Source organism: Phascolarctos cinereus, unplaced genomic scaffold (assembly GCF_003287225.1).
Source record: "Phascolarctos cinereus isolate Bilbo 61053 unplaced genomic scaffold, phaCin_HiC Scaffold_5;HRSCAF=322, whole genome shotgun sequence".
Lineage (NCBI taxonomy): Eukaryota > Metazoa > Chordata > Mammalia > Diprotodontia > Phascolarctidae > Phascolarctos > Phascolarctos cinereus.
In genome coordinates this window covers 156844140-156870149 of record NW_027555958.1, presented here as the reverse complement: position 1 = coordinate 156870149, position 26010 = coordinate 156844140, and the positions used below count along the sequence as shown (strand labels likewise).

The 26010-nt window shown below is 34.9% G+C and overlaps 1 protein-coding gene across 1 annotated transcript in view; it reads left to right on the top strand.

The window, feature by feature from the left end:
* The window catches only part of LIN28B (lin-28 RNA binding posttranscriptional regulator B), a 117807-nt gene that overhangs the window by 49464 nt on the left and 42333 nt on the right, over positions 1-26010 (top strand). The window contains exon 3 of the mRNA XM_078156765.1: positions 17124-17308. Within this exon, the coding sequence (XP_078012891.1) occupies positions 17124-17308 (185 nt within the window). The remainder of the gene's footprint in view (positions 1-17123; positions 17309-26010) is intronic.

The window sequence follows — 26010 nt, the reverse complement described above, 5'->3', positions numbered from 1 at the left end:
TCCCAAATGACAGGCTCCCTAAAAATGGAAATAACATATCCAAAGAGATTCAAGACAATAGCAGAGAAAACAGACTCTCCAAACCTTTCAGAGTGTCTGAGAATCATTGGTGATAACAACAGTGGAAGAGTTTACTGTCTTTAAAAGAAACACATTGAATAAAAGGGGCAGATGAAAAGCTCTTTGTATATCCAGAAGATACAGCGTAAAGGAGAAGAGAGTGGGATTATATGTGGAAATCCTTGAACCTGCAGGAGAATGTTTGGATACATGACAGTTTCGCTATATCAGGGTAAGGAAGGGGTGCATAGCTAGCACACTGTTGTCATAAAAGAACATTGTCCCAGGGGCAGCTAGGTGGCGCAGTGAATAGAACGGTGGCCTTGGAGTCAGAAGGACCTGAGTTCAAATCCAGCCTCAGACAGTTAACACTTACTAGCTGTGTGACCTTGGGCAAGTCACTTAACCCCGATCGCCTCACCAAAAAGCAAAAAAAACAAAAACAAAAACATTGTCCCAGTCAGAGAGGTTATTTGAGACAAACTGCTATCTCCTTTCACCCTTTCAGATGTTTACCCTCATACTCCATTGTATGGAGGTGTGGTGCTTCACAGCTTTAAAAGTGGTCCTACAAACTTCAGTTGGGATTTGGTATTCTGCTGAACTCTAATTTGATGTCGTAAGGTCTCTTCTTTACTCTGATCACCACTTGGGTCATATTCTCCTTCCTCAGGATGTTTGCTTTCCTCAGCCTATTGCAATCGTTCTTAATCACCAGCATTTCCCTTTAGAGATGAGGGAGTTGACAGGAAGAAGCGTAGTGGAATGTGAGTATAAAGGATGGAGAAATAAAATTTATAGCCAACTTCCTCATTTTACAGATTAGAAAACTGAGGCCCAGAAAGCATAAGTAATTTGCTCAGAGTTCACATAGCTGGTTAGAACTTGTGGAATTGGAACTAGTGTGGTAGAATAATCAGTAGAACTTGGTTTCTGTCAGATGTGTATAGAATGAATTAGAGAAAAAAAGGTGTAAAGATAGACTTGCTAGAAGGCTGGTTTAGTTTATGTGTGATATAAGGAGGACTTGGAATAATAATGCTTCTAGAAGTGAGAAGTTAAGAAATGGAATGATTTTCAGGGTTTATTGGCTGAATATATAGAGTAGTTGAGAAAGGATTAAAAAACTGAAGCTGGGGCTCTTGAAAAAAGTGTTTGTATTATAAAAATATGTGAGTATTGATCATGTTAATAAAGATTTCACTGTATTTAAGACAGCAAATCACACTGCGAGGCATGTACTCCAAGGATGTCAGGAGCAGAGGGAAATGCCCCCTATATACCAAAAATTAGTAATGGATCACACTTTTTGGAATATCCAATTAATTGGAAACAAAGTAAGGTACCTATCAACTGGGAAATAACTGAGCAAACTGTGCTGTGTCACTGTAATGGAATATTATTGTACAACAAGAAATGATGGATATGAGGAATTTGTGGGAAGGTTTGTAAAGAAGTAATGGAGAATGATAAAACTAGAACCAGTAAAACATTATACACAGTGACAACAATAATGTAAGTATAAAGAAGGCCGAAAGGAAGCTGAATTGTGAGTGGTTTTATCAGCATGCTGGTGTTAGAGACTAGATAATGAAACATAACTTCATCTTCTTAGCATGAGGTGAGGGACTAGGGAAAATCAGAGACTCACATACTTAGTCTTCAGTCACTCTTTTCATTGTTTTTGACTAAATGTTTTTCTTTGATAAAAGAGAAGTTTCAATACTCAAGGGGACAAGGTGGGGCTAAATATCCAGAGATGACTATAATGAAAAAAATTTCAAATATCAATGAAACTTAAATACACATGAATAATGAAAAGACATAATACTAGAATATCAGCATACTAAGAGCTCCTAACACACACTGAAGGTTTAAATTCAGAGTAGAATGCTAAAAATATAATGTGTTTAGAAGTTGAAAGGTTTTTAGTTTATAAGAGTAGAGTTGGAGGTTTTCAGTGGTAGAAAGTGTCACAATGACATCGACATGTACACTTATCTGATATATGTGATTATATACCCCATAATAATTAATCTAAGAGAACGAATAAAGGCTCCTATTTCTGGGTTTGTATGTCTAGATTCCCATTAGTGTGATTAGTGTGATATATGTATATGTGTGTACTTACTGGAAAGAGATTTATCCTTTACAAATTTATCCTCTCATTGTGTTGCAGTGGAAGAGATCTTCTCTTAGAGGGCCTTGAAATTACTATGATATTTATATTGTTTTTTCAGTTGGAAAATATTCTACTTTGCAAATTTATTAACATTCTTATATAGTTAAAATTAAGGAAAATGATATAGTCATTAAATTAATTTTCTCAATTAATATTTTTGTCATTGATAAAATTTAATGGTGAATATACTACAAACTGATAGTAATATTCATTACCAAAGGTAAATACATCTACATAAACTGCTAACAACTACTTTAATGTGTTATTAAAATATAGATTATATTAACTGAGACTTTTATCTGCCAATTGGAAATTCTTTTAAGTAGGTTTGACTGCATATTCTTTTTCCTTGTGTCACTTATATTGTCTTATTCCTGCTACACGTTTCAGTTACTAGTATAAAAAAAATTCCTCCTTTTCCATTTATTTCCAACTATAGCTAGATAATGTTACTCATTCACTGATTTTGATACCTAAAGTCCATTATATAGGACCAAAATTATGTGGTTTTATTTAATATTAGTTCATCTTAATATCTGAAAGAATAAGGTTTGGTTTTTTGTTTGTTTTGTTTTGTTTTTTGTTTTGGTGAGGCACTCAGGGTTAAGTGACTTGCCCAGGGTCACACAAGCTAGTAAGTATCAAGTGTCAGAGGCCAGATGTGGACTCAGATCTTCCTGACTCCAAGTTCTGCCCCAAAGAACAATTTTTTAGCTTAGAGAGACTTTAAGAAAACATTTCTGTAAATAAAGTAAGCTGTTTATAATTTTGACATTTTATGACATGCTTGGGTAAAAAGGTCAATTTGACAATATCTCAGAAATATTATGGAAGAACTTGGTTTACTATTTCAACTGTTTTTTATGTTCTAAACTTGGTTTACACAGCTAATTAAAACCATCAAGGACAAATTTAATACTAATGGAATCCATTTTTAAAGCCATTGTTGGAAAACTGGACTAAAATCTTCCTTATAGGATACAAATGATACATCAAGTATTTACCATATATCATTATGTTTCAGATGATATGATTCAATCTGTAACAAATAGCTTTGTTATAATAGGGTTTTGTTGTACTAAAATTACAGTTTTTTAAAAAAGAAAATCTATTTCTACAAAGTAAGGCAAGAAGATAAGCATAATTTAGAAATAAAATACTTGTCCCAACTTTTTTTTTAAAGCCTTCCATAATTTGATACATTTGCAAAGCTGTTCCATATTTTTCTGCTTTTTTTTAAAATTAGAGTGTTAGAACTGTAATCACCTTTAGAGGTCATAGAGTACAACACTGTCTTTTTACAGATGAGCAAACTGAGGGCCAGAGATATGAAGTGATTTGCCCACAGTCTTGCAACTAGTTAAGGGGAGAGTTGAGACTATTATACCATACTAGCTTCCTTCAATTTTAATAAGCATTTATAGAAGTTAAATGTGTACACTGATGTGAAAGTAGGTCACATACATATTTGTGGTATATGTGTTTCTACTTTATAGTTTGCTTCTACGTTATACAATAATGACACAATATTTTCCCTAAGAAATGAGAATATTTTGTACTAGAGAGAAATAGATTTGCTTTTGAGGGAGAAAGTAAGGTTGGTACTTACATAGTTAGGAGTTTTTATAGTATAGTGTAAAGGGTACTGGAGAAGGTGACAGAGGTCAGGACACCTGACCCCAGATTCTCTAGCGGTTTAAGCCTTCCATTTTTTTTTTTTTGTTGAGTGAAGCATGTCCCTTGAGTGAAGGCTGCTAAGGGCCAGGCTGGACATCTTCCATCTGCCCCAAAGCAACCATTTCCATCTGTCCCAACACAAGGCATCTTCTACCTCCTTCTGCTAGCCCAGGCTCCCAAATGGTATGTGGAAAACCTCCAGTGCAAAAAAGAGCAACCCTCCGTTTGACCTCAGGCCTCCTGTCTTCTTTTGTGCCCATTCTTTGAGGGCAGAGGAATGGTGCCCAATACTTAATGATGAATATTCTCATACCTGGTCATACCCTTGACATCCCAATGACTCTGAACTTCTGTAGACCATTATCCAAAATCCCTTATATGCCCCCTACCACTTAAATCTCTCTCAAACTTCCCGACCCAAAATTTCACCCTAACTCCACTTAGCTACTCCATTGTGCTCTCTGGAATGCCTATTCCATAGGCAGCAAAATTCCTTTCATTCATCTTCCATTCATTCTATCTACTGGCTTTTATTGAAACCTGATGTCTTCCTGATGATGTACCTTCCCTGGCTACCTTTTCGAGTACTGGCTGCACATTGACTCATTCTCTTCAGCTAACTAGTCAAGGCAGGGAAGGCATTTGGAATACTTCTTGCTCCCCAGTGACACTTCGAGGTTCTACCTCATCACTCAATAACCTCACTTTTCTTGAGGTTTGTTATATTCATATCTACCACCCAATCAGAATCCTGGTAGCTACTGTCTACAGTCCCTGAGGTCATTTCCCTTCCTTAATAAGTTCCATACCCCGGGGCAGCTAGGTGGCGCAGTGGAGAGAGCACTGGCCCTGGATTCAGGAGGACCTGAATTCAAATCTGGCCTCAGACACATAACACTTATTAGCTGTGGGACCCTGGGCAAGTCACTTAACTCTAATTGCCCTCACCAAAATAATAACAATAATAAGTTCCATACCTAGTTTGCAGTTTTTTCTCTCCTTTCCAACTCATGCCATCATACTAGGGGACTTCAATATGCATATAGATTCTCCCTTCAGATATCCTAACCACTCAGTTCCTCAGCCTACTCCACATCTCCTTCTGCCCTTTTCTCCTCCTTCACACCTGTCCGATATGATAAAGTAGCCTTACTCCTTACCAAGGCTAACCCCTCTAATTTTTCAAATGACTTCATTCCATCCCATCTCCTCTAATAGATTGTCGTTTATGTCATCTCCACTTTTGTACTTATTTTTAGATTTCTCCCTCTCTTCTGGCTTATTACTGCTTATGAACATGCCCATGGCTCCCCTATCTTGAAAAAACCCTCACTTAATCTTTCCATCCTAGTTAACTATCATCCTGTATCACTTCTGCCCTTTGTAGTTAAACTCCTCAAAAAGGCCATCTACAACAGGTGCCTCCATTTTCTCCCCTGTCATTCTCTTATTAACTCCTCACAGTCTGCCTTCTGACCTTATCATTCCGCTGAAACTATTCTCTCCGAAGTTACCAATGGTCTCTTAGTTGCCAAATCAGTGGCCTTTTCTCAGCCCTCATTCTTCTTGACTTTTCTGCAGCTTTTGACACTGTTGATCGCTCTCTCTTCCTTGATACTCTTCTCTCTAGTTTTTTGGGACACCACTGTCTCCTGGTTTTCCTCCTACCTATCTGAACACTCCTTGTCTGTTTCCTTTGCTGGATCCTCATCCAGATCGTGCCTTTTAGCCTTAGGTGCACCTCAGGGTTCTGTTCTGGTCCCTCTTTTCTCCTGCCTGCATATAACTTTATTTGGTGATCTCATTCACTCCCATGAATTTAATTATCCTCTCCATGTTAATGAATCTCAAATCTGCCTTTCCTTCCCCAATCTCTCTGCTGACGTCTAATCTCACTTCAACTGCCTTTCAGACATCTCAAACTAGATGTCCAGTAGACATCTTAAACTCAAAATATCCAAAAAAAGAATTCATTATCCTTCCCCCTAAACCCTCCTCCCTCTTACTTGTCCTATTACTGTAGAGTGTAACATAATCCTTCCAGTCCCTCAGGCTCACAACCCAGGAGTCATTGTCGATTCCTCGCTATGTCTCGCCACCCATATCCAGCTGTTGCCAAGGCCTGTCGATTTCACCTTTGCAACATATCTCAAATATGTCACCTTCTGTCCTCTAACACTGCCACCACTCTGGTGCCGGCCCTCATCACCTCACATCTTGATTTTTGCAATAGCTGTCTGGTGAGTCTGCCTGCCTGAAGTCTCTTCTCAGTGATTCTCTTAAAGTTAAGGTCCAGTCATACCACCCCACTGCTCAGTAAGCTCCAGTGGCTTCCTTTTGTCTCCAGGAACAAATACAAAATGCTTTGTTTGACATTCAAAGCCCTTCATTAACTAGCCCCCTCCTACCTTTCGAGTTTTCTTACCCTTTACTCTTCAACACACCGGCCTGCTGATTGTTCCATGAGCAGAACAGTCCATCTCTCTGCTCCAGGTATTTTCTCTAACTGTCCCCCATGCTTAGAATATTCTCCCTCCTCCACTTCTACTCCTGACCTCCCTGATTTCCTTTAAGTCCCAACTAAAATCTTCCACAGGAAGCCTTCTCCAACCTTTCTTAATTCCAGTGCCTTCCCCCTTTTAATTATTTCCTATTTGTCCTATATATAGCTTGCTTTGTTTATATTTGTTTACATGATGCCTCCTCCATTAGATTGTAAGTTCCTTGAAGGCAGAGACTATCTTTTGCCCCTTTTCCTTCAATGCTTAGTACAGTGCTTGGGACATAGTATGCACATACTGATTGATTGATTGATTGATTTTATTATGCTTCTACTACTTTTCTAGCTAGATAGACAAAGCATTTATTAAATGCACATGTACCTGGCACTGTGTTAAGTGCTGGTACAAATATAAGCAAACAAGATAGTTCCTGCTGTCAAAGAGTTATATTCCAAGGGGAGAAAACAACATGTGAAGGAGAATTAGAAAGGACTTGGCTAGAGGTATATGAATGAATGCAAGGTGTGGAGATGGCCAGGATGTGCTTACTGGCTGGCCAGATTTTGAAAAACTTTAAATATCTGAAAGTCAGGCATCTAGTACTCTTAGTGCTGGTTTGCTTTGTTGTTCTTTAAGAAATGTTTGAGGGGGGCAGCTAGATGGCACAGTGGACAGAGCACTGGCCATGAAGTCAGGAGGACCTGAGTTCAAATCCGGCCTCAGACCAAATACTTGACATTTACTAGCTGTGTGACCCTGGGCAAGTCACTTAACCCCAATTGCCTAAAAAAAAAAATTGAGACTATGGGCCAGCCTTTTCTTCTTGTGTTTCTTCCTAGTGAGGCAGGTTTCTATTTTGGTAGCAGTGGGAGCTATGTCTTCATGGTGTTACCACCAGAAGAGTTCTGCCATTAAAATATCTATTTGTTATTGGTAATTGAAGATGGCCATGTTGTCAGTATTTTTTCCTAATTTTGAGTGTCAATAGGTTACATATATATATATATATATATATATATATATATATATATATATACATATATATATATGTATGTATATGTGTGTGTGTATATATATGTGTGTATACATATATATATATACATATATAAAATTTATGATGGTAACTGGTTGTGTTGAATAAACTATGCCATCTTCTCTATGACATTCTGGACCTATAACATATAAAGAAAGAAGAATGGCAGATATAAGAGTATATTTGTAAAAGTAAATAACAGCATTTTCCATGTGCTTTTTTCTAGTAGCAGGTGACCACATCATATCCATAATATTATGTAGATTATTCCTATCAGTGCAGTTTTGTATTAGGAAAAATCCAAACCCTTTGGAAGAATAATAGTATGGCAGATTCCATAGTACACATAGAATATAATGTAGCCATGTTACTATATGGCTACAGTATTGTGAAGTAGGGTGAAAATGGAGCCAATTTCAGTTGAAGTTAGGGAATTCTATGTCAGGTTAGTAAAGGAGTTGTCAGGAAGAAAGTTGCTGAAAATGGTATCAGTTGAAGAGGAGGACCATGAGTCAGGTATCTCCGTGGCTGGGAAATCACCTATTTTCTTTGCAAATAGGCCTCGTCATGTTTTTTAAACTCTTAGGTTGATTCAATAAAAAGCTATTCTGCATGTTTCAATATAAGGTAATAATATTTTTTCCTGTATGATTAGCGAATATATAGCAAAGCTGATTTGACCAGTAGTTAGGTCAGGGCACTTTGAATGAAAGTTTCAGTGTTTGTTTAAGAACAAACATAGTGGCACATTTCTTCCACATTTTGGAGTTGTAAATTGCATTGATTACATAATATGATAACACAACAATTATCCATCATGGTTTGGAAATGAAACATAATGTAATTTTACAGAGATATGAGTCCTATACCTCTTTAAGTTCTAAAACTTAATATATTTTAGCCATTTTATTGCAATCTTTCTAAAATTTGTGTACATTTCTCTGACTTCTTAAACAGAAGCACAGTGATACTAATTGAATCCCTTTTTCTTGATGAATCAAGGGCAAATTATGGAGTTATTATGATGTAGCAATAAAAATAGCAAAAGCTCAGTGGCACTTGTGGTATATAGATCTGTTTGCCCCTATGTGAAATGGCTTCAGATTGCTATGGTTTTTGAGCTCATGCATGAACTTTTTATGCTTCTGTCTCTTCTCTTACTGTCAGTGATATGGTCTGACCAGATTAGAATCCTTCCCCAAGAGGGAGAAGGGGGTATGGGGAGGTGAGAACAGAGAGAACCAGCTAGAGTGACTGATGAATTGCTAAGTTCGGCCTGTGACATGGAAAGAATTCTGACAACTTCACTGGGTATCCTTATTTAGCTTACTAGATTGCTGTATTCAAAAGATGCCTGGAGTCTCCTTCCCTTAGATCGGTCTGTTTGACAAAACGTCTGGCTCCTTCTTCCATTTCCAGTATAAAACTATCTTGCCATAACTGCTGGGGCCATTTAGAACCAGCTCACAGTTCTGGGCAGGCCTGGTTTTCCAGAAACTATCACTTGTTCTCCTTCACATGTCCAAGACCAGAATGTACAGCTGAAACTTCAAGTAGCCAGGGAAGCTAATTAGCACATATATCTTCAAATTATCTGTATGTATGTATGTGTGTGTGTGTGTGTGTGTGTGCACGTGCGCACATGTATGCATGCACATATACACGTTCATGCCATGAATTCGAAAAATTTTCACCAAATCTTGTAGTTAGATATTAAGTGAGTGTTTCTGTTCCTCAGAATCAAGTCTTGTATTAAATTAGGAAAGCTGTAAGTTATTATCTTTATTTACCTTATACTTTATATAGTGTTGTATGATGAAAAGAGCGCACTGGTATTGGAGTGAGGCCTGGGTTTGAATTCTGCCTGGCTCTGATAGTTAATGATGCTGTGATATTGAACAAGTAATTTAACCTTCTGAACTCCAGTTTTCTCATCTATAAAATGTGTAAAATATAATACTTACACTATCTGTACTTATATAGATGTTGTATATTAAGTGCTTTGTAAATTGAAAAGCCCCATACAAATGTGAACTGGTATCATTTCTCTCATTTTACAAAAGAAGAAATAGAGACTCCAAAAGGTTAAGTGACTTGCCCAAACTCATATAGATGGTAAGTAGTAGAAATAGAATTTTAATCCATGTCTGCCGATTACAAAGTTTAGTTCTCTTTTTACCACACAATATAAATGTCAGTATTCCTGTCTCTAATAGCTTTCTCCTCTCTCTTTTCTAATTTATTATTTCATGTGCTCTCTAGGCTAGGAAAGTAAATAACCATGCTTGTTGGAATTATGTATGAAATTAGAACAACTAGGCTCACAATAAGGGTCTGTGGTCAGAGCCATGGATGCTGTGTTTCTCTAGCTATGAATGCTCTTTCTCTCTTTTTTTTAAATCAAGCAAACCCATTTATACAAGTAGACAGCAAACAGAAATCAGGGAAGGTATCTATATCTATATCTATATCTACATCTACATCTACATCTACATCTACATCTATATCTATATCCATATCTATATCTATCTATATATGTCTATATGTGCTTATATACCAGAAAAAACAGAGTTCAGGAGCTCTCCCTTTGGGAGGGAGAAAACTCAGCTCAATCAAGGAAGAGAATCCCAGATCTCAGCCAAGGGAAATTCCCTAAACTTTCTAGTATAGCAAGCTGAGGGTAGGGATGTGATTGAGATTGTAAATTCTTCCACATTTTGCCTTCAAGAGTGCCTATTCCTTTGTGGACCTGAAGAGAGGTTGGAATATTGTGTCTTTTCTCTTGAAACTGGAAGTCAGAAGATCAGATCTGTCTTCTCTCCAGGTATCACCATCTTCACTCATCCGATTCAGAGCTTTGGAGAATCAATCTTCACCAACAAGGAGAGAGTCCGTGGGTGCTCTATTAATGGGTTAGATGCATGAGATTTAATACTGAATTTTTTTCCACCTATTCTGTCAGGTTGGAAAACTCTTTGCTTAACTCTTGGTTCTAGAATAGTTGAAGCAGTTGAATAAGGAATTAATGAATAAATGAGATATTTGTGGATGATTGGATAGGGAAAATCTGAAATTCTGCAAGAGCTCACTCTTCACTAAAATATGAGTAGCTAATAAATTCTTCACTCATCCTAATGATCATTTCATTTGTTAAAAGGAAGAGGAAATTTCTATTCTGGATTTTATTCTGGCCAATAAGGTAGAACCAGTAGCCAGAATAGATATGACAGGAACTATTTGTTGTGGAGTGGCAAGAGTGTAGTTCATAGCAACTGAATGACAAGAAATTACTATACTTAGCTGTGCCAGGGTGAGAAGGGGGTGATTAATCCTTCTCTCCTTTGGAATTTGGACCAGAGTGAAACACTATTCTCTCTTTAGTGTGGAAATGAAATACATACATTTGTGTACCTTTGGTTCCCCTTCATTCAGCAGTACTTTCAGGGACACATAAAATAAAGCCAGCCAGTCTTGGTGAAATATGATGTGGCTGATTATGGTTCCTCAGTGCATGTGTATTTGGAGGGTACACCTCTTAGACCAATATTATATCATTTTGATACAAAGTATGATGCGTCTATGAGTAGAACAATATGAAGATTGTTTTAGTCTCTGATATTTTTATCTTCTCCTGATGTGGGATGAGCTGGTACCTCCATTTCCCAGTGTGTAAGTTATACCTTGAACACATTTAGTGGAAAGGATGGAGTGGAGCTGAGAGATTTGCCTAGTGTGTGGTTGGCTTCTAAAATCATAACATATAGCAAATCTATGACCTTTGGTTCCTTGTCTTATTCATACACATAGCTGTATGTATTATAGTATATTGTAGTATTATAGTACATTTCACTTAATAACATACACATGTTTCTGCCTTTACTTGTAAAATCCTAAGCAGTTAAATTACATGTCGTCAAAACTCATAGTTGATTTAACAATAACTCTTCTAGACGATAATTTGTTATTCCCTGCTCTACCCCCATTCCCTCTATTGGTATTTCATGATGTCTTTAGAGAGATGATAGTGCTAGAAAAGGAAGTGAAAGCCAGGCACAGTCCTAGCTTTTAGGTGAATGGATTTCAGAGAATTCAGACAAAAAGCATTGTGCTATGTTAAAAAAAGGTTGCCGTATTTGGTGTTCATCTCCAAACTGTGTAACTCATTCAATTTTTTTGAATTTCTGTATCCTCTTCTATAAAATGAGATAGTTGGGTTCATAAATGCCTAAAGTGGGGATACCATTGGGGGGGGCTAGAACAATAGAGGGGGAGGTGATAGTAGCCTCAGGAGCAATTGGGAGGTGTTGAATAAAAATAAGGGCTAACCTAACCTGACCCCAGGGGGGAGCTGAGTGTGTAAATGTGTGTGTATATATGTATGTATGTGTGTGTCTGTGCATATATGTATATGTGTGTGTGTGTGTGTGTGTGTGTGTGTGTGTATTTTAAGGGGATGGTAGGCCAAATAAATTTGGGAACTTCTGGACTAGATGATTGCTAAAGTCCCTTCCAGATCTGAATCCCATGGCCTAAATTTTTAAATGGAAAACTGTCCAAGTACTTGAATGCTCCCAAGAATGAAATTCTAATGACACAAACACAAGGGATTCCAATGAGGGAGAAAAGGGAATGCTGTCTTTAAAAAAATGAGTTCATATACAAAGGGAAACTCAGAAACTAGTTTTGATTTTTAAAAGTTTTAAAAAGGCTTTTTCAGTGGAAGCAAGCTCAAGATAACAGGTACCACATTCTCACAAGCGTAGTCTCCTAAAAAGCTAAAACCCAACATTATATACCTGAAGCTAGTAATGAAAACTAAATAAACTAGAAATACTTTAAAAAGTTATTCCAGAGGTAAGATGATACGTGGTTGGGACACTGATCATACAAGATAAATATAAAGCAAAATGATTCAACTTTCATTTTGATCTTTAGCTTGGAAAAAAAGGAATAAAAAATGGTTAACAGGTATGTGGAATAATCAGTGAGGAAAGTATATAATAGCACCAGGCCCTAATGTATTATGTCCAGCATAATGGAAGTACTTGCAGATATAATTGCTGAGCTGCTTTTCTTAATGTATGAAAAAGTGTGGAAAATGGGAGAAATGCCATAGGACTTGATATGGGTAAATGTCCTGACTTTCAAAGAGGGAAAGAATGTTTGTTTGTCTTTATTAAGTTTTTTCAACTGTATGAAACATACCAGAATAGAGGAAAAATGACCAGAATTGAGGAAAAATTTATAATCAAATAAATTATCCAGTGTTAGAGTTCAGCAATCAGATGAAGTGCCCCGGGGTTTAGTAGAACTAGATGGCTTTAAATCATTGAAGACAGCTAGGTGTTTTCTTACTATCTCCTAATTTATTTTAGATTTCATTTCCCTGTTAGCTATTTTTGTTCCATCTTTCCCAGTCTGTGCATCATTCTCATTAGTAGATAAAGGTGAAACAAAATAGAAGCGAAGTAGTTCTACCTTCTCTCTCATCATCCATTGTCACTTTCCTGTCTGTTCAAGCAGGTGTCCTTAACTACCTTAGATTTCACTTTTGCCCCCAACATAGCTTTAAAAAACCAACAGCAACAGCATTTCATTGTTTTTAGTGTTTATTGTTAACCTTATCTTATAGTGGTTTTTAGCCTCCGTGGTTATATTCTTATGCGACATTGTCAATTTTATCTCCAATATTTAGTTGGCTGCCTTGCTTCCTAATACTTGAGTTCATTGATGAACTCCCTGTATAGCACATTGTTCACTTTAGACACATTCCCATCCGTTTTCTTTCTCATTAGAGTAAGTTAATCGCAGCTCTTTCACCACAGTTTTGTTCTTGAGAACTTCCCAACTTTCTTAAGTCAATTTTCCTTCTAAATTCATAGGCCATAGAATCCTGACTAACCTGTCTTTGGAATCTACTTCCCAATGGCATTCGTCTTCTTATCTGTTTAAACTCTAAAATGGCATGGACATGACTTCTAAAGGGTCCTGACATGTTCATTAAAATAAACATTTCTCAGTGGTCAGAATTATGTCCGTAATAGCATTCTGACCTTTCTTGCTTTCACTTTTCTGAATGATGAAATTATTAACAAAACAGGTTAAGAACTTATTAGTTTCTAGCAATTCCTTGATTCTAGAGTTCCTAGAAAGCTAAGATGCTGTCTATTTAATTTTACTTAGTTCAATGTCCACTATGGTGCCATGCACACAAGGCATTTATTAAATTGTATATAAAGATAATCATAATGGCCTCCTGTCTCTTGTCATCAATTTCTCGCCTTCCTCTGGCTCCTCTTATCTAGCTTTTGAGCATAGCCAGCCCTCTCTCATCCTTAAATTATTGCTCTGCCAAAGAGTTCTGTGCTTTTGCAGATGAAATAGAAATTCTCTAGAAACACCCATCTCATTCTGTTTGAAGAAATGAATATATAGTAAATCATTAATTTGGATCATAATTATTTGAAATTTGCAACAATCTATTCAGTAGCTAGACTGAATTTTAATTTACCTTGTAGGCTTAGATGACATTTAAGTTTTCTTCCAGATTTACAGTTTTCTGATCCTACAAATAAAAATCTAATTATACTTTGAATGCTATCATAGTACCATCACAATTTTTGTTATTTTCATAATACTTTTTTAATTGAGACAGCTGAAGCATAGCCCTCTAAAGTGTACTTTTACAGTATTTATTTATGGACAACATTTAAAATTTGCTGCCTCATACTATTACTGATTTTTAATGCCTATCTTGTTTCTTCAATTAAATAATATGTTCGTCAAGGTTAGAGAGTGCATACATGTCTTTGTATCATCCAACAGCAGTTAGCACAGTGCCATACAAATCATATTCTGAGTAAATACTCACTAATTTATTGTTTGAGATCAAATATGATGAAGTTAGCTAAGTAGAGCTAGTTATTCAACAATCATTTCAAAAGTAAAGTATCAAAAGTATATATTACTTCTTAGCTTTCAAGAAGTAAAGTGGGTTGTCACTGCAGACATTTTTTTTAGTACTTATAACCAAAATCTTGCTTGCCTGTGTTTTCTCTTTATGAGTTTCATAGATAGCTCAATGTCATTTCTTTTATCTAGGTTGTAATAGCAAATTAGCTATGAGATCTTGGTCAAGTTACTTCACTTTTCTGGGTCTCAGCTTCCTCTTCTCCAAAAACAGAAAAAATGAGTTGGACTGGAAGAGTTTTAAAGTCTCTTTCAACTCTTAAGTTCTATGACTACATGAAACAATGGAAACAGGAATGAAGGATGCTTGGGAACTATGGAGAGCAGCTGGATTTAAACAAAGACTAAATTTGAAAATTGTCATTGAAATGGGCACTGAAATCTCATATTTTTATGGGAGTTTTCGAGGTTGATGAATACAGAGACAAAAAGTGGCATAGGAAACCAGGCTGATATGGAGCCATATTTGCAAGTTTTCCTTGTGTTCCACCTGCTTAAATTGAGGACAGTGTCTCTTCACTCACATCTTTCTTTGCATCTCTTTATTTTCTGTTTGCCCTGTGGATTCACCTTGTTCCTAGAAACACTCCATGAAACATACTTAATTATAAAATTTTCTTGCCATCTTATATTCTTTTGCCTTCTGAATCATGCTCCCCCCCGACACTTTTTTTTACAGACCCTTTAAGCATTGGGATAAAATTAGGAAATTAGTGTGCCCATTTTGGCTTTGTTTAGGACTATATGCAAACATGGATGAGATTTTTCTGACAGAATATAATCTTTAAATTTAATAAAAAAGTTCTGATTATCCAGGAATTTTTTGCCAAAAAAAACCTTTTCTTTTACCACCACAGCACTGGTTGTAATGCAGTTTCACAAAACTCAGCAAAACTACTCTGCTGTTTAAAATGTCTCATGTAGTGTAAAAGCCCTGTTGTGAATCAACATTTTCACACATGACTAGAAACAAAACATGCTTTTGATCACAGATGACGAACCGTTAGTAGGAAGACCAAATCAATCTGAAAACAGTAGTTCTGGAACCAACCAAGTTCTGAGTTCTTAATAAGCAAGCACCCCCAAAATCATTAAATTTTGTTTTTCAGTGTGAAAGAAAGGAACTCTTTTGATTGTTTGGTAACGTAAATTTGCCAAAAATTCAATCATCATTTTACATTGGACACTGGGCACAATATTTATCAGCATTATAGAGCCTCTTGGGAGCAACTTTTGGCCTCCTAGTGAAAGATGAAGGTTCTTTATCTCTGATTCAAGGCATAAGGGATAGAAAAATATTTTGTAAGATACCTGAAAATCTAAGAAATAACTATAAAATTTGTTTATAATTTATTTGCAGATAGGATCAAATTTTTTTGATATGTGCACCGAACTATGCATATGAAAAGGTGAGGAGTGTGGTTCTGAGTTGTAGCCCTTTTCTTTACTTTTGAAAGATGGATGTTATTTACTTGGAAAAAAAAGTGAGACAGTATTGCTTTAGATGAATTTCTATTTTTTTCATACTGATTTGATGGTGATTTTTTTTCTTGTTATCAAACTGCTTTGAAAAGTTTCTTATTGACTGGAAATTATCACTTAACACATTCTTCCTACTTATGTAGATTCCTTTTTTTATTCTTATACCAAAGACATTTAAGAAAATATTTAAAACTATGGTGTCATTCTAAAGGACTCACAGTGAGCAATGCTGTCTACCTCCAGAGGGAAAGAACTGATGAACTCTGAGTGCAGATTGAAGTATAATTTTTTTTCACCTTTATTTTTCTTCCTATTTTTTGGCAGCATGGCTAATGTGGAAATATGTATTGCTTGATTCCACACTTACAATTGATATATTACTTGCCATTGCAGTGGGTGGAGGGGGGGCTGAAGGGCAGGAGAGAATTTGAAACTCAAAATTTTTAAAAAATGAACATTTAAAAAAATGTTTTTTAAAAAGACTATAGTGTCTGAAATTAGAACCCTTATGTTCTAAAACTTCTACAGTGGAATTTATGAAATAAAATTATTTGCTTTTTTCTATATTTGGGTGGGAAAAAAGAAAAATGGATTCATATTTAAACTGAAATCATATGTCATGTGTACATATGGTATATGTATGTGATATATATCACAATAGCATGTTATAATTATAATTTTATGACTACATAGTTTTGTGAACAGAAATCCATTTAAGATGATATAAATTATATAGATCACATTGACCCTATTAACGTTATGAGGAAGAATATGATGATGAAGCATGTTTCCCACCTCTTGGTAGTGAGGTGTTTGGGTAGAGGTGCAGAATGAAAGGTACATTTTTCTGATGCTGGTGTAGTTTTCTTGAGTATACTTGTTACAAGGGAAGGCAAGTAAGTGAGTAGGGATAGAGATAAAAAAAGATAAAGGAGCAAAATTAGAATGTTAAAATACATAGTAGAAAACAAAAGTCTTAGAAGTAGTCACAAATAGGATAATTTTGTTATTATCATATGAAAGTTATAAACTCTTTATTTAAAACAAATTGAACATAACAGAATTTCATAGTTTCATATCCAGTCTTTGAATATTGAAATGTTCATATTTGATTAAGTTCACAAGAAAGAATATTATTATTTTGTTATGTGATCCTTTAAATTAAAAGATTATTTATAAAGTAGTAGTAACTGAGACATTTTTTGTTTCCTGTTTGCAGAGCAAGCTATATATGGAAGGATTTAGAAGCCTAAAAGAAGGAGAACCAGTGGAATTCACATTTAAAAAATCTTCCAAAGGCCTTGAATCAATACGGGTAACAGGCCCTGGAGGGAGCCCCTGTTTAGGAAGTGAGAGACGACCCAAAGGGAAGACACTGCAAAAGAGAAAACCAAAAGGAGATAGGTAATGATTGAATTTTGTTACCTTACAGTTTTGTAAGACTTTGTTGAGATTTTTTTATGTTCCTGATGCTTTCTAGAAAATGTTTATTTTGCCTCCAAATAGGGCCAATTCAATAGAACCCCCCATGACATAGATAAATAAGAGATCATTTCATTATGAATTTGCAAGTAACTAGAGCTTAACTCTATGAAAAAAAAATTGACTCTTAAGTACTGAGCAGTGAATAGATCCTGTTGTGAGTGCCATTTCAGAGTTGAAGGGAGCTGCCTTTTTGAGTTTTTCTTTATGATATCTCTGCATGGTAGATATTCCCTCTTGTTATTCTTTTGAGCTGCCTTGCACGTATTAGAGTTGTCTTCTCCTGCCAGAACTTTTACTAAATTGGAGACATTATGCTAATCCTTAGCATTTTTGAGGCAAGCAGGCATGTAGAAGGGGATGAGATGGTGTTCAATAACACCCATAACCTTGAATCACTGATCAGATAATCTGGTAGATACCAGCCACAGGCTTCTGAGAGGGAAGCAAAGTGGGATCCAGGCGTTCAAAGGATAGCTTAACTCACTTGGTAGTCTGATTCCTACTGTCAGGTTTCAGGTGAGAGTGAAGCTTGCGAATGAATGAGGGCCACATTCCAGTCTCTTATAGGAACAGCGGCCAGCCATAAGGAATCCACACAGAGCTGTAATGTCTAGCTGTAATGTTGCCTAGCAGAGGTGGGCCCTCTTTTTTTTGGTGGTGATGATCCTGGGAAGTATCTGCAAGCAACAGCAAACGTGCCACAGCATAATCTAGTGGAAAGAGCACTGTATTTGGAATTAGGCGAAGCGAGTTTAGATCCTCATGCTACGACATACTTACTGTCTGTGTCATGTTGGGCAAGCCACTTTAACCCCTTCCGGGGTCAATGAAGGAATTGTACCAGGTAGTTTCTTTGGTAGTTTTTGGCTCTAAATCTTTTGATCTGATATAGAAATGTAGTACATTGATTCTGGTGTGAGTCTGTATCCTCACAATTGGGTCAAAACCCATACTTATATTACTTGGCCAAAGGGAGGCAAGCTCAGAAACTATGCTAATAGAATGTTAATCATGTTTTTTGAAACAAGCCTTTTAGCCAGTTTTTGCTTTGTTAATGTCTTCAATTTCATGTAGAATAAAACTGAAAATATGACAATGAATGTTCCACTATAATTGTGCTTTCATAAGAACGTTAGGGATTGGGGGGGGGAGTTCATTATAACTGTACCCTTAGTGGTAAGAAGTAGGTCTTAAATACAAGGTTAACTTTTACTCCAAATAAAATAAATAACGTACAAGTAAAAGAAGGAAGATTGCATGGGATTTTTTTCTCCCAAAACAAAACATTGCTTTTTTTAGGTCTAAAAGTTTTTGAAGTCTATTTAAAAATTATGTCTGGGATATATTAACATTAGAAAAATGTGAAATTTTTGTTGAAATTAAACTAAATAACTCTATGGAATTAATACTATGTGCATGGATTCTAGTATGTATTGGAGTGACAGGAGTCTTTATAGAATCAGTGAGTCTTAAAGGATGAGATTTAGAAAAGGGAAGAATTGTGAGCAAAGGTACAGAAGCAGAAATGTGCATAATATTTTTATGGCTATTACATCCATTTAATTAGATAAAATGACGAAGAAAAGTAGGAGATAAAATCATAACTCCCTTTCCTAGTTAGCATTTAGGGCTCTTTATAATCTGTATGATCTTATTTCACTTAGCCGTATTTATTCACTTAGCCATCTTTATTCATCTATCTTTAGGTAATGGGGAACCACTGGTGGTTTTAAAACAGAGGAGGGATGTAATGAAAGGAGGCTTGTAGATGTGTTAAAGTGATGGATGGCAGTGTTCAGGGCGGATTAGCATACATAGAAGCAGACAGTCATGTAATAATCTAGGCATGAGGTATTAGGGACTTGGTCTAGAGTGGTTGTAGGAAATATAAAATAGTAAGGGATAGATAGAAGAGACATTTTGAAAAATGAACCAATAGGATTTACCTGACTTGTTGGATATAAGTGATTAAGGGGAAGAGGAGTTGTTAAATAATACTCTGAGGTTTTGAGTAAGTCTGACTGGGACACTGCTGGGATCAGTAACCCAGATGGATCAATTCAATGGGAAAATCAGTTTGGAGGAGAAAATAAGTGGATTTTTTAGACGAACTGATTTTGATGTAATACAGCAGAAATGCCAAGCAGGCAGGTGGATATGTGGGATTAGATTTTGGAGACAGATTTAGCTCTCATCAGCATAAGAAGGAAAAGGAATATCGTATGAAAAGACTATTAAATAATCCTTTTAATATGTACCAAATTAGATAATTACTAGATTATGATGTCCAGGATGTTGAGAAACTTGGATAGATTTCAGAAAATGATAAAAATAATCAAAGAGAGAAAACAATAAAGGAACAGTTATTATTTGATCTAAAGAAGAAAAGGAAATTCAACAAATATTTACTGTCCATTTAGGGCAATGTGATAGATACAGTGGGAACTTTCAGTCAATTTTAGGAATATAAATGTGGTCTGCTATAGAATATAATTTATGAAAGCCTACTTGTTTCCTTCTCATGCTATGTGCAAGTTTATAACTTATTAATCATAGTGGATCACATTTTTATCTATCACTTTGAGGTTTGTAACATTTTCCTTTCAGTTAACCCTGTGAGGTAGGTATTACAGGTGGTATTATCATCTCCATTTTATAGATCAAGAAAATTAAGTGACATGACAAAAGTTTTCAAGTATAAAATAGTAGAGTTGGTATTCAAACTTAAGTCTCTTGTATTCAAGGCCAAGGGTCTTTTCTTCTCAGTACAACACTGTCTTGGTCTTTCATTGTTTATCATAAGGGGCTCATCACTCCAACCTGGAATTCTTAGCCTTTTTGTATGTTGGACCCCTTTTGCAGTCTGGTGAAACCTATGAACCCTTTCTCAAATGCATAAATGCATAAAAATGCATAAAATAAAATACCTAGGATTGCAAAGGAAACCAGATGTTAGTGAGAATAAAGATTTTTATTCCCCATCCAAATTCATGGAATATCCATGGAACTCCAACAGTCTATGGACCCAGGTTAAGAAACCCCGTTCTAACCAGACTTCAAGGCCTTTGTGGACTGACATCAGGTTTCTGCCCAACTTAATGCATAGCACAGAGCTAAATGATGGGCTCTTGGGTTTCTCTGAATCCTGTGAGTTGATTAAAACATAGCACCATTTGATTACAAACTTTTATTAGCAATTCTTTTTTTCGTTTCGGTATTCAGAAATTGTATCCATTGTCATGTGATTCAAGGTGACCTTAGGGTTTTGTATACTTAGGAAAAGAAAAATAGACTTTCATCTATATTCAGTTTGTGGTTTTAAAATCAGCTGGGTTAGTTAACACAATAACTCTCAGAACTTTATAAACATTTACCAAAAGAAGACAATCCCTAGCAGTTTCTACTATAATTACCACATGCCTTACAAAAATATGTGTGCAGTGTCAAAGAGATTACCCTACTTGGCTACAGGAAGTAAAACTCTGCAGCCCTATCTACCCGGAAAGACAGCAGTCACTTTCAGTAGCATTACCTTTGATTAGCAAGGACGGGGTTTCATAATTTAAGAAAATTGTCTATCTCCTGTAACATTTTGAAGAATGTACAGAAACTAACCTTAATTCTGTGTACTTAACAATATATTGCAACTACTAAAATTATTTTGTAATTAGTTTGAAAACTACCAACCATTTTATAAAAAAGAAATTTTAAAAAACTGTATTATTGGATAGCCAGGAGAAATTTTTGATAAAGATAACTCATAGAATGTCGTTGGGATTTGATTGTAATTTGAGTAGTTATTCGCCCTCCCCAATTTTACCAGTTACATATGTTGTATCTGAACATCAAAAACTAGTCAACCCTGTGAAAATTATTTTGAGGTTCTTAAAAAGTAAGAACAAATATTACAAGTAGTGAAAATTCCCCCTACACCATATCTCCTTTTTCCAAATTAAAACAACAGCAAACAGAACTAAAGAAATGATTCAGTATGCACTAGTATTCAAACTAGTAAGACAGCCCTTTTGTGTCTTAGGTGAAAGATGTCAGAAGGCCTTACTTACTCATTAGTGATGCTTAAAGTTTTATTTTACAGCTTACAAAGTGTTTAGAATTAATTATCGCATATAGCTGATGGAAAACTGTAGTGGGTACTAGAATGCCAAATATCCCCTTAGTTTTTGTTATTGGAGCAACTAAACATCTATAACATTTGTAAACTTAGCACATTCTTCAGCTATGTAAGGGGATTAATCTAATTCTTGAAATGGATAATAGAATCATTCATTTTGGGATAAAATAATTTTAAAGATTTTTATCATACATAATATGTTTATATATTTGAATTTTCAGCTCAGGCTTTAAAAATTTATGTAAATGTTTATTTTTATAATACAAAGAACAAAAATTTTTAAAGATTTTATTTTGTCATCTTTAATCATAAAGTGAGCTAGGAATTTATTTTCTTTTTTTCCTTTTATATGTTAAAACTCTTCTTAATAATTATTGTCATGTAACATGTTTTATTTTAAATTAAATAAAATTCTAAAACTTTCCTTAAAATATTAGATTATTAACAGTAAGCTCATTTCTTCCTGTTCTTTACTTTTCCCTATATTTATTTTCAATAGAGATGTTTTACATGTGTTATTATCTACTCTATATGGAAGAGAGAAACAGTTTTAGCACATATTTAAAATTTTTAATGAAAGATGGATGATTCAGATCACTTCCTGTCTGATTTGCTTTAACTTCCTTCTTCCTCAGAACACCACCTGCCAACTTCCTTTAAATAGCTCAAACCATGTGGAGAGCACACTAATTTCTACTATTTAATGGGGAAAGTTATTTCCTTTCTTTTTTACATTTATTCATTCTAACATTTATAAGAAATAGTAATATTAGCAAGCAGCTTTAAAACTTAGCTGTTTTCATTTATAACTCATGTATAAGATTAATATAACAATAGCTTATTTTGTTGTTGTGCTAATCCTCTACCTACCTACTTTTTTGTTTTAATTTCTTTGAGGACAGAGACTATCTGTTTACTCTTTGATGCCATCCTCTCTCTCCACTACACATTCCTAGAAAAGTGCTAGTCACTTAGAACTTTGTCTTTTCATATGTATTAACTCTTTGGGGGAATCTTAAAAATATAATTTAGAGGATAGCAAGTCATAGAGTGCTCTCATTCAGTATTTCTTAAATGTTGCACTTACCTGATTGTAAGCAAGGTGCTTTGGTTTTCTATTTTGAAATGCAGTATTAGCATATTTTTACTTAAAAGGCAGGTTAATAATGAAAGTTTAAAAGTTAGGGCATCAGTTGTTTAATACAAATCTTATCATTTGCCTTGACAAGCCTGTGAGTACTTTATATGAACATATTGGAATCATGTAAAATTCTTTTTTACTTAAATTATAGTAAGCCATGTATAGAATTTAAAAACTGATTTGATTAATTGAACACTTCAGTAGTTTAATTAATAAAATATTGTTATGTAATGGAGATGTTTTCTTTTACCATTTATGCTATTAAGACTTAAATGAACAGAATAAAAAAAGTCATTTGTCATTGTTTGTGAAATTCTGGTTTTATTCAGTTGTATCTTTGAGTAATTCCTTTTTGTCAGTGTTTATATATAATAGTAAAATATTTTTGTTAGAATTTTTTCAGTAGTTTCTGATGAAAATTTAAATTAGAGAATTATTCTGAATCCTTGTAATTTATTCATAAGGACTTTTCCTCAACTGTGGGCAGTGCATTTTTCCTTGTCTAAAGAAAAGGGCATTTATTTTTCAAAGAAAATAATTTATACGCTGCCTTCCTATGCATCAAGTCTCCTTTCTCGCTAATAGTAATTATAATTCCATCTCTCTTTGTGTTTACTATAATAAATCCTTTTTCACTTATCATTTAAGATGGAGTAATTTAACTTTTATTTTAATTTTCAGTAAGTTGTGCTTACAGGAAAATTAATGTCCTATGCTTCAGAGTATTTGCAGTACATATATGATAATGAATTTTTATATTAAAGTTAGTTTTTACAATGGACCCCTACTAAATTCCACCCATCTTAACTGATCCTTTTTGATGATTTTATTTAAAGGGTAGTCAAACACCTGTTTAGGGGAAATAATAATCAGTGTTGCTTAGGTGCCAGAAATAAGGTTTTTGGTAGAGGCATATCAACAAATTCCAGTAAATAAGTGTTTCATCTTTATACTTCTGTGATTAGATTTTGGAATTTGCTGTTTAGTTGGTTTCTTTTGTGGAAGAGAAATCTTTCAGGCATGAATTGATAGGCCAGATCCTTTGAGGTCTGTCTCCTCTGACCTATGACCCCTGTTCTTACAAGGTCAACATCTGAGGGCAGGAGATTAAGGCAGTTTAAAGACTGGAATGGTAAATGGAATGGAAAAATTAGCCAGCACATTTTGGGTGCAAAACATCAAAGTCATCAAACAGTTTACTTATTTTAAACCTGGCTTAAGGGTGTAACAAGCTAATTGTACTGGGCTTGTTGGTATAAGAATATATTTTTTAAAAAGCTGTAATTTACTTGCAAGTAATCAGATTGTGAATTTTTTAAGAGAGTTTAATTCAAATTAAATCGACAAATGTAAGCGAAAAAGTAAAGGAATGCAAGAATGAAGCACTCTTGCTACCATTACCGTATCCTATTGTTGCTGAGTTTGGATGCTTATTTTTTATGTTTTCATTGGAGGAATGTTTGATAGAGATTTTAAAACTTAATACATTTAAGTTTATTGATAAATCATTTGCAAGGAAAATAAATTTGCACTTTTGTGTATGTTGCATTGCTAATTAAGTAGTGGTTGCCAATTAAGTTATAATGTTATGTTTCATTGTCTATATAAACCTATACCTTTAGAGTTTTAGCTAAAATATTAATGGAGACCAGAGAATGAATCTTAAACAGGTGGAGAAGAAGCCTACTATGTTATCTTCATCTCCTTTTCCTTTTTTAATATGCCTTCCCTCCTCCCCTTTCTTATCTTTCATTTTGCTTCATAATAGCATAATTGTCTAGCAATACAGAAGAACCCAAGTGTGTATCACCTCTTAATTGCTTTGTCCTGGTCTCTGCTAAGAATTGAATTCTGAATAAATTATTTCATGTTTGTTTGTTTTTCTGAGCAATTGTGAGAATGTAGTTTGTGCTTCTTACTGATTGGACAGGGCTGGATTTGAATAGCTCAACTATTAGTTCAAGGTCCCATGCAGGCGTAAGAGTAGCTGAGGAAGTAAGTGGCACAAAGTGAACACCTACATCTCCAGGAACATTCTGTATGTTTTACATTGCTCCCATTTCACTCACTAGGGATTTAATTTTTAGGTTGGTTTTCCAGGTCTCTTTTTTTCAGGATTATTTGGCCAGGGATCTCTTAATGAGGCAATTATAGCTGTTTCCTTCATTCACATTATCTTAGCAGATGCTCTCCCTGCTGTGACCTCTGGATAGGCTAGTCAGACAATGTGCCATTCTCATCACCTTCTTCAAGACATTGTATAGAATTGAGCTTCACTTGGCCTTGCTAAAGTCTTAGTGGATTCCTGATAATAATCAAAAGCAATTATCAAAAAACAAAAAAAAAATAGCCCCAAACTAATTTTAGCAGAGGTATTTTGGTGTCCTCACACTCTTTCCCTTCCCCTCAAAAAAAATGGAAATTTAAAAAATAAGTTTAATGAATAAATCAAGCAACTACTATTGCCTTTATCCTTCATATACTGTACAATGGGTAAGTGGGATCAACAGTTCACTGCATATCTTCATTATAGGGCTATTGTGAAAGTTAATTGGGTAACTTTTATAAACTGCTTAGATGTCTTTTTCAGATAGGATAATTTAGCTACCATCATCAAAGTTTTTACCAGGTTATGTGCCATTGGTTCTCTGTAGAAAATTTAAAGAATGTAAATGCTACATCTTTTATTTGAAAATTGTGGTGTCGTTTGTTCCTACCTTACTTTTGTAAAAGGAAACAGAATAAGGGTGAATGCAGATGCAGGCAGGTCCATACTACACTCTTCCATTCAACCAGATAAATCCTCTAATTGAATATCAATTCTGTACCCCAACTCCCATGAACAGCACAGAGATTAACAAAGTTGTTAACGCCTCTCAAACTATCCAACTTTATTCTCTGTTAATAAGGAAATGCAAGTCAAATTCTATTTAGTAAAACTCAAGATTCTGTCCAAATTTTATCTCAAATTTATAAAACAATTTTGTACAAAACTAAATATTGATTGAAAACAATGGACCAATGGTATAGCTTGAAATCTTTTTGTTATATAGAGTTGTTTGTTGTAGTGGCATTTGACTTGTACTTCAACATTGTCTTTATGCACTTACTGAGAAGTCTTAAGCAAAATAATCATGATTTTTGCATTGAAATATAATGCTTAAAATTATAATTGATCCAAGATGCACTCATCTTTTACTGTTACAAAGTAGTTTAGCCTTTAGTAGTAAAATTCTATAATGTTAGAGCAAGTTTTTTATATGAAGCAGGCAATATACAAATATGAATTTTTAAAAAAAACTAAAATACCCTTGAGAAAAAAAATGATCCTATAAATTAGTGTAATAT